Source organism: Prorops nasuta, unplaced genomic scaffold (genome assembly GCF_024137725.1).
Source record: "Prorops nasuta isolate Cenicafe-Biocafe unplaced genomic scaffold, Cenicafe_Pnas_1.2 PNAS00001, whole genome shotgun sequence".
Lineage (NCBI taxonomy): Eukaryota > Metazoa > Arthropoda > Insecta > Hymenoptera > Bethylidae > Prorops > Prorops nasuta.
In genome coordinates, this window is record NW_027116798.1 from 10,619,875 (window position 1) to 10,629,210 (window position 9,336).

At 38.1% G+C, this 9,336-nt stretch overlaps 1 protein-coding gene across 1 annotated transcript; it reads right to left on the reverse strand.

The window, feature by feature from the left end:
- Positions 1–1,169: 1,169 nt before the first annotated feature.
- LOC136786125 (uncharacterized) lies at positions 1,170–2,601 on the reverse strand. The gene is made up of 2 exons (XM_066747641.1): positions 2,142–2,601; positions 1,170–1,645 (listed from the first exon to the last, which is right to left on the reverse strand). The coding sequence occupies exons 1-2, from the start codon at positions 2,599–2,601 to the stop codon at positions 1,170–1,172; spliced, it is 936 nt and encodes a 311-aa protein (XP_066603738.1).
- Between the last annotated feature and the right edge of the window lie 6,735 nt (positions 2,602–9,336).

Here is a 9,336-nt window from a genome sequence, read left to right on the forward strand (position 1 = left end):
TAGCGGTACCTGCCAATACGCTTGACTCAAGTCAGGCGTTGTTAAATAATTGGCCTGTCGTAACTCATCTAGGATCGCAGCCATATTCGGTAATGGGTACGCATCTTTTTTAGTTACAGCGTTAACGCGCCGGAGGTCCACACAAAAGCGAAGCTTGCCATTGGCTTTCTTCGCCATGACTACCGGGCTCGCCCAATCACTTTGCGACGGTTCGATAATGCCATTGGTTAGCAAATCGTCAACCTCTTGCCACATAGCTTGGCGGATCTTATCCGTGCACCTATGAGCTCGCTGTCTGATTGGCTCGTGATCTTGCACGTCAATTATGACTGCCGGTAACTTTGAAATTCCAGGTTTTCCAGAAATGGGGGGCAGCTTAATTTCTAGAAACTCTTTTAATTTCTTGGCGTTATCATTATCGGGAACCATTAAGCCGTTATTCACCACTACACAGTTTAGTGATTCAGCATTCGAGAACCAATGTTTATTTTGAGGTTTTTCCTTGTAAGCCCATTCTCCCGTGGAGAAGTCCACGACAACATGAGCATCTTGTAGGAAATCAAGTCCCAAAATAAAATCACTCGACAAGGAAGGCATTCATAGTGTGTCAACTATAGTTGTCTTCCCCTCAAAAAATATCGGGATCGTGGCGGACTCAATTAATTTACATGTGTAATTGTTGCCAACGGTAACTCTTAAGAGTTCTATTTTATTGGCTTGTATACCAATTGAGTTAAACAATTCAATGGCTACTTTGCCTGCAAACGTGCGTGAGGCTCCTGAGTCCACCAGCGCACGCAGCTTTTCCCCTTGTACGGTGATCGTGGTGTAGAATGCTAGTTTCCTAGATCTATCGCCAAACGTCGTAATTATTATATCAGTAATATCACCGACCGGTAACTTATCGACCGATTGATCATCGTTCGAATTTTCGGTAGCAACCACTCGAGTGCTTGTATCCTTCGAGTGTTTATTTACATTCTCCGTCTCCAACATAACATGTTGGTCTGAGAAGTCGCGGGAGCGATAATTATGGTTAATATTCACACATTGCTGTACTGAATATTCTTCAACATAATTATCCGGGATCACATTATCTTGGTTTTCACCCAAGATTTTCGGTATCATGTTTTCATGCTCTTGGAGTGTCGTAACATTCTCGGGAAATTTTACGAACTCCTCTTTGCGTTTTTTGAACAGCATTTAGGGCACTCCGCTGTAGAAACCCCTTTGCTGCCACATCGGTAACAGAACATTGTTCTCTGCTCTTTACACGCACTCCAACCGTGTCCAGCATTCCCACAATTGAAGCAGGTAGCGCTCGGGCCCGGTTGTTTACGTTTTGAGCCCTGCCGGCTGTTATTGTTGCCCGCTGCCTTATCTAACGAAGGTTTCGACTTGGAACTGGTTCCTTGTCGGTTCCTTGTTGATTTGAAGGTTTTCAAATGCTCTTCGTTATCATTCGAATCCTCCGTTGTTGATTCGTCGGTATCAGAGCTGGATGTTTTATCCACTTCTAGGGCATGCACACCGTGTCGCCTAGCCTCTCGGGATCTTCCATGACTGCCGGTATACGCCAACTCAGGAACTAAGCTTTCCTCAGGCCCGGCAGGTGGACGGTATTTTAATGACGGCCTAAAAGCGGCTTCGAAATTGAGCGCCAAACGCTCGAATTCTCAATACGTCATGTATTTGTGTATAGCAATGCCTCTTCTATACACCGGTAACATATTCTTGTGCGCGATAGCGATTCGGCTCCAATCCGATCTTTCTCTGCCTATTTTCCGAATATACGACTGCATAGTCTGCAAATAGGCTCGCACAGGTTTGTTAGCACCCTGAGTTCTTGTTAGAAGCTCAGTCTCCAGTTCTTCCTCCCATGTTTGTGATCTGAAATAAGATCTTAAGGCGGACTTAATGTCAGACCAGGTTGAGAATTCGTTATCCTCAAACCACATCCTCGCCACACATGTTGGGATGTGGGGAAAAACGTCAACAAGGTCGGAATTTCTTACCCTGAGAAGGTTCAGGACGGCATCGGTTCCAGAAATAAAACTCTCAACCACCTCCGATCTAGCGCCCGCAAAGGTTAAGTTTGACCTCTGGAGAGATTCGAGAACACGCCAACGGGGCACACATACAGTCATCCCCTTGGCCGGTAGCTTTTCCAGGCTTTCCCTTCAGGATCCTCGTCCTGTAGGCCCCCTGGAATATTTCAGCCGAAGCATCGTCCGATGTCAGTTGAGATTCGGGATCATCACTCGGCCTTGTCACTGTCAACAAAAATTGACCCTGATTTGTCGATGCCGGTAGAGCGGCCGCGGTCTTTCGCGGTCGGCCTCTAGCGCGCTTTTCGGTAGCAGAAGCAGCTGCCACTGCTGATTCATCGGGAACAGTCTTATTTTTCAGCAGCTTGTCAAAACCCTGCTGGACTTGAGATATGAAATCCTGGAAAGACCCTTCCAGTTTTTCCATTCTCTCGTCCAGACTCGAGATCTTCTTCTCCAGGTTTGCCTGGGAAGCATCGATAGCCGTCGGTTCTGCGAACTCATCAGAGTCGCCCGACCCGGTACTCCTCTTCCGTCCCGTGGACTCAGCCATCTACGTATGAATATAATAGTGTGTTGTTCATTCTGTCTGGTCCAAGGGTTGTCGCTGGAGTGCTCCGGCCAAGTTTTGTTTTGCCCCGTTAGCCGTCCGTCGGGTAGGTTACTCTCACCCGAGCTTTGGACATGCGCAGACGATCTAAGTGATTCTCGTATTTTCACTTATCGCTTCTGCTCGATAACAATCGTCTTTCGATTAATCGAATTTCGATCTAGGCGCACTCGGCTTGAGTCGCTAGTGCTTTAAGCGCAGGCGCATGTAAAGCCATCATCGGCTGAGTTCAGTGGACTTCGGTGCATGTCGGGTGTACAAGCGTGATGTATATAGATCTCTCTGTCTTTCGCAACTCTCGCGAGTCCTCGATGAAAGTTCTCCTTCCTTAGGCGATCAGCTAGGCTGCTAGAGAAGGATAGCGACTATTATATTCTCCCTCTCTTTTTCTTCTAAGTTTAATTCGACTAATTTATGACTCTCCAAATAAAATCTCCTCGATCAATATTTTTGTTTAGCTGATCAGCTGGGCCGCTGGAGAAAGATAGCGACTGTTGTCTTCTCGCTCTCATTCTCTGCTCAGTTTATTCCGATTAATTTATGACCCTGCAAGTAAATATTGATAGAAGTATTCATTTTTCTGAACGCTGTGGGGCTTGGAAAAATATAATTTCTTTCAAGCTAACCTGGAGAAAACGCTTAATCAAATTTTCAATCTATACGTTTTAAAGGGAAAAATTTGTAATTTATTTCTGTAAAGTTAATAAAAGCATAAGCATAAATTACAATAACATATAGCAGTACAAAAGACTTCTTCAATTTAAGAGAATTGAAGAACTTGTAATGCTCCTTTATGTATATATATTTTCAGTTGGATATATAAATGTAATTACTATCAGACTTTTCTTACCTAAATATGTATTTCGCTGACTAGAGTAAATTTATATTATGTAATTACCTCTTCGACGATTCAATACAAACATATGATCTAAGACTTATTGTATTTGGCTAACGAATGTACATATGTAGCGCTGAAACATGTAACTCTTCCATGTAATTTCTGCGTCCCATTGTGGTGATTCTGTAATAGATTTCATGCATTTATTTCTTGTTTACTTTCTCGAAATAAATATGTATTATAACCTAATCTGTACGTCAAAATTATTTATGTATTGTGACGTGGCCAATCCTACGCGGTTGGATGGCGTCACAAAATTAATTGCTAGCACCCTCCTCTCGTTATCGGTTGCTCCCTCGAGTTTGACTATTTTAAAAAATTAGACTAGAGACCGACAAATAAGCAATTTTATGAGCATGTTAGACTAAGCTTTTCAGCCCAAGGTCGGGGGGAGACTTCAGGATCGCTGCGGAATCCCGCCACCACTAAAGGTCAGAAGTTTCATTTAGCCATTATATGACTTTTGTTTATCGCGTCACCAGGTGGTGATATTTGGTCATCTATCGCGTTGCGCTTTTTGGCTTTCTTTTCGCGTATAGCACACCCTCTGCTTTATAACTGCTTATACGGCATGCCGACCTGAGTGTAGGCCTTGCCTCTCCACTTTTCCACCACCTTGCCAGCGCTAAATTGTCGTCGCCTACCCACTCACCAGAGATCGAGACCGGAGAAGATTCCCCGAGGTCACGGTACGGGAAGAAGCCTAACGGAGCCATCCGAGAACCATGCTGGGAATATTCAGTAGGCAAAGAATAATTGCCTTCGAATGGATTAGCTACCGCCTGTTCCTGCTCTCCGGTGACGTCTGCTCATGGCTGATTCCCGCATAGCGGCGGCCCATACCACCCGCTAGCGCTACCGTAGACGGCAATATTTAGAGTCGTCCCGGGCGAAGCTGAGTTCGGGAGACGGAAAGGAGAGAAAGGAGCTAGTGAAGAGGATCGCCTGATACCGCGGATCCTCGTGAATATTCGGTAATCCCACAAAAAACAGACTTCGCCTGTAAAAAAAAGACGGCAAGTACATAAGCCATCTCGCATAAATAATACAGTAAAATTATCCAATTAAAAAAAGTAGTGAAATCCAAATATTAGGCAAGTATATTTTATTACATTAGAGTTAAATTTTCGAAAAAAAAAGGAACAAAAAAGTTACTTGCCAGGCCCGTAATGTCCATGCACAGTGAGAAATAGAATCGTCTGTGGTTCGGCTAACTTCACTCTGTATTTTAACATGAAATTTGCTATACAACGCTATAGCTGAATCTTACACACAATTCAATTTCCCACTGTGCATGGACATTACGGGCCTGGCAAGTAACTTTTTTGTTCCTTTTTTTTTCGAAAATTTAACTTTTGCAAAGGTAATAAAATATACTTGCCTAATATTTGGATTTCCCTACTTTTTTTAATTGGATAATTTTACTATATTATTTATGCGAGATGGCTTATGTACTTGCCGTCTTTTTTTTACAGGCGAAGTCTGTTTTTTGTGGGATTTCATAACGTTTTGTAAGAGTATAATATTTAAAAAATTAAATAATTATTTTAATTTTTCTACAGAATTTAAAGAAAATTTCCACACTTCTCATTTTTCGAAACAGCAGCGCTTAACTAATAAAATAATATATATTAATATTGAAAAAATATCACAGTCAACACATTGAATTTATTGATATTTGTAACGCATTCTGCATAAATGAACTTCATAATTATTGCCCCGGCTACTTGTTTAATGTTTTCAGTTTCACTATAATAAAAGTTTGATTAAATTTTTCATACTCAATAAACATACTTTCAACATATAAAAATAATTAAGTAAAATGTATGTTTTAATTAATTTACATTTTCTGTTTATCAACATTTGACTTTTACCACCATCTGACCTTTCCAGACTTCACTAGTTTCATCAACTACTTGAGTTGATACTGGGGCAAGACTGGACAAGCAATACGCAAAGCTTTGAATAAGCTACAATCAAGCATATATTCAAAGCTGACAATGTCGTTTTGCATACCACGTTTCTTTTTAGCACCAATTACTATCACATTTATGCTGCTAATTCTTGACAAAGGTGATATAGGAGATACCTTGGCGAGTCGTCCTTATAACATTTCCTGTGCCAGAGTCCTCAAATGTTCGTTTCGCTAATTTCTATACACTGTTGAAACTGGTCGGATTTTTGGTGCTGCAAAATGGAGTGGAAACCATTAATTTTTTGACTGAGTTTCAATTGAGAATAAACGTGCATTTTTTCATCCATACCAATGACCAGTATACTGCCTTTGGCCTAGAATACTAGCATAAGTAACAGAGGAAAACAATCAGCAGTTACTAACTCAATTTTACAGAATTTCATCTAATGAATTTCATCCTTAAATTATGGCTAAGCAATAGATGACGTATTTCTGAATATTGGCTTATTCTTACTTTGCCAATCTTTCAATGCTTTCATCTTTGCCTGTGTCAAGCTCCAGAATGCAGGAGTGAAAAGCCCAATTTTTTATTCAACTCCAATAGTCAGTATGTGTGCGAATCTTCCTCCTTGGATTTTTAATTCCATTGTACCAAATGTATTTAAGTCAAAGCACAAGTATTACTATTTTCTGTAATAGACTTGTACAGTGACTATAAAATACTAAATGACGACACTAACAGGAAACCTAAAATCAAATTCATCATTTAACAATCTCAATATTCAAAGAAAATAATATTTTAAACAAAAACATGAATCATTTCATTTGTTTATCAACACTTGACTTTTTACGAACATCTGACTTTGCCAAACTTCAGTAACTCCATCAGCTACTTGGGTGATACAGGGGCAAGACTGGACAAGCAATTCGTAAAGCTTCGAATATGCTAGAATCAAGCATATAGTCGAAGTTGGCATTGTCGTTTTGCATACTGTTTCTTTTCAGCACTGCTCATTGATCCATTTATGCTGCTAACTCTTGACAAAGGTCGCATGGAAATTACATTGGTGAGTGGTCCTTATAACATTTCCTGTGCCAGAGTCCTCATATGTACATTTCACAAATTTCTAAACACTTTTCAAACTGGTCGGATAACTGGTGCTGCAAAACGGAGTCGAAATAATTAATTTTTGTCTGAGATTTTTCCCATTGAGAATAAACGTGCATTTTTTTATCCATACCAATGACCAGTATACTGCCTCTGGCTTAGAATACTTAGATAGGTAATGGAGGAAAATAATCAGCAGTTATTAACTCAATTTGACATAATTTCATCCAATGAATCCCATCCTTAATTCATGGCTGAGCAATGGATGACTTTTTTGTGAATATTGGCCATTTCTTACTTTGCCAATCTTTCAAAGCTTTCATCTTGGCCTGTTTCAAGTCTCAAGAAATGCAGGGGTGAATAGTCCAATTTTTTATTCAACTCCATCAGTCATTATATGAGCGAACCTTCCTCCTTGGATTTTTAGTTCAATTGTATCAAATGTATTTAAGTCAAAGCACAAGTATTACTATTTGCTATAATACACTTGCACAGTGACTGTAAAATACTAAATGATAACACTATGAGTAAGCCTGAAATCAAATTCATCATTTAACAATCTTAATCTTCAAATAAAATAAATATTTGAAGGAACATGAAACATCTCAGTTACTTAACACTATTTGATTTTGCTCCATCTCCATTTTCTTTATTGCTTGTTGACCTAACTTCTGTAATATTTGGTTTTCTTCGCATCTTTTGTAAACATCTACTATCGTATAATTTGTTCAAATCCAAATACTGGTCAACTTGTATTTTACGTAAATGAATATTCTTTGGAATGTTTTATATCTTTCAAATAAGCATTGCCATAATTTAATCTGAAATATTTGTTCGTATATATATGATATAACCTATCGGATAGTTACAATCAATATCACTTTAAAGAAAACAAAAAGCAAAACATGCATTTGATTAATGATTTCAATACCTGAAAGTTTAGCATATGATTATTAAATACCTTAACAATTTCTTTCAATTAATATCCTCCTGATAATGACCGATGCACATTAATGTTGAAAGTATGCTTCTCATTGGCACAGAGTTGTAACTATTAATCTTATTTAATCCAGTCAGCTCTATCCTCATCAATGAATATGAAAATGTTCTGTCTTAAATTAATCTGAAAAAGAAATACCACAAAGTATACTACATCCTGTATTGTAAAATATATTGTTATACTTATCTAATTCGCGAATCCTTCAGTCACTGTTGATTGAATTATTTGTGATTGTAGAAATTAACAGATGCAATATCGCAACACGATGAATAATCTCACTGCATTAAATAAAAATAATCTCACTGCATTAAATAAAAATAACCTCACATTACAATTTACACAGTTCAATATAGTCGCCGAATTGACAGTTCACAACCATATAGTTTGGTCGTTTAGTATATTATGTTGGAAGCGTTGTGAAAATGACGTCATTTTTCTTAGCGACCAACTTCAGCCCGAGACATACATTCTGGCTGGAGAAGAAGAAGATTATGAAGGAAAATTTTATTTTCGATATATATATAGCTAACAGAGTATGAGATTTCTGAATTGCGTGAACCGACTTTGATGTTCTTAGGCGCAAATGAAAGCTTTTTCAAAACCATTTTAAAAAAAACTTTACTTAAATAATGGCAATGGATTATTCACGGAGAAAAATCGGTTTGAAAATTGGGACGCCTCAACTAGCTGTATAAGAGAGTAGTGCCTCGACGGCGGTATAGGCATGACTTTTTCTACTTTTATGTACTTGCCGTCGAGACACTACCGTGTCTCTTGATACCACAGAGAATTTCATTGAAGCCTCAGTTTCTTTGAAATTCTGCTGTCAATTTCCTACTTTTATCTACCGTATGCCTGTAATGTGAAAAATGATAAATTGGTAGTATTTTCATAATTATAAGCTTCTAGATTTTCTGATTATAATATCTGTAAACTATTAGCCTCATATTCTAAAGAATTTCAATCCATACTGAGTTGCAAGCCCTTCTTTTCTCAAGATTTGACTTTAAATTTACTACTTTTTCCATATTTTTATGAATTGCAGGTCTCCACATCACCATTGATTTCTGGTATATTCTCTGCCAAACCAAGATCTTTTTTATCTTCCTCTCAGCATTCTGTATCAGGAAATACCACAGAGAATATCATTGAAGCCTCAGTTTCTTAGAAATTCTACTGTCAATTTCCTACTTTTATCTACCGTATACCTGTAATATGAAAAATGATAAATTAGTTGTTTTTTCATAATTATAAGCTTCTAGGTGGTTTGGTCATAATATTTGTGAACTATTAGCCTCATATTCTGAAGAATTTTAGTCCAATCTGAGTTAGAAGCCCTTCTTTTCTCAAGATTTGATTTTAAATTTACTCCTTTTTTCATATTTTTATGAATTGCAGGTTTCAATATCATCATTGATTTCTGGCATATTCTCTGCCAGATCAAGAACATTTTTATCTTGTTCTAAGCATTCTGTATCAGGAAATACCACAGAGAATATCATTGAAGCCTCAGTTTCTTAGAAATTCTGCTGTCAATTTCCTACTTTTATCTACCATATACCTGTAATATGAAAAATGATAAATTAGTTGTATTTTCATAATTATAAGCTTCTAGGTGGGTTGGTCATAATATTTGTAAACTATTAGCCTCATATTCTAAAGAATTTCAGTCCAAACTGAATTAGAAGCCCTTCATTTGTCAGGATTTGGCATTAAATTTACTCCTTTTTTCATATTTTTATTAACTCCAGGTCTCA

Bases quoted from the DNA above. Each gene is read 5' to 3' on its own strand.
- LOC136786125 (XM_066747641.1), bottom strand. From the start codon at position 2,601: ATGGCTGAGTCCACGGGACGGAAGAGGAGTACCGGGTCGGGCGACTCT. The intron at 1,646-2,141 runs GTATGTGTGCCC...TCAATTTCGAAG, and splicing joins TACCGGCCAAGGGGATGACT to CCGCTTTTAGGCCGTCATTA.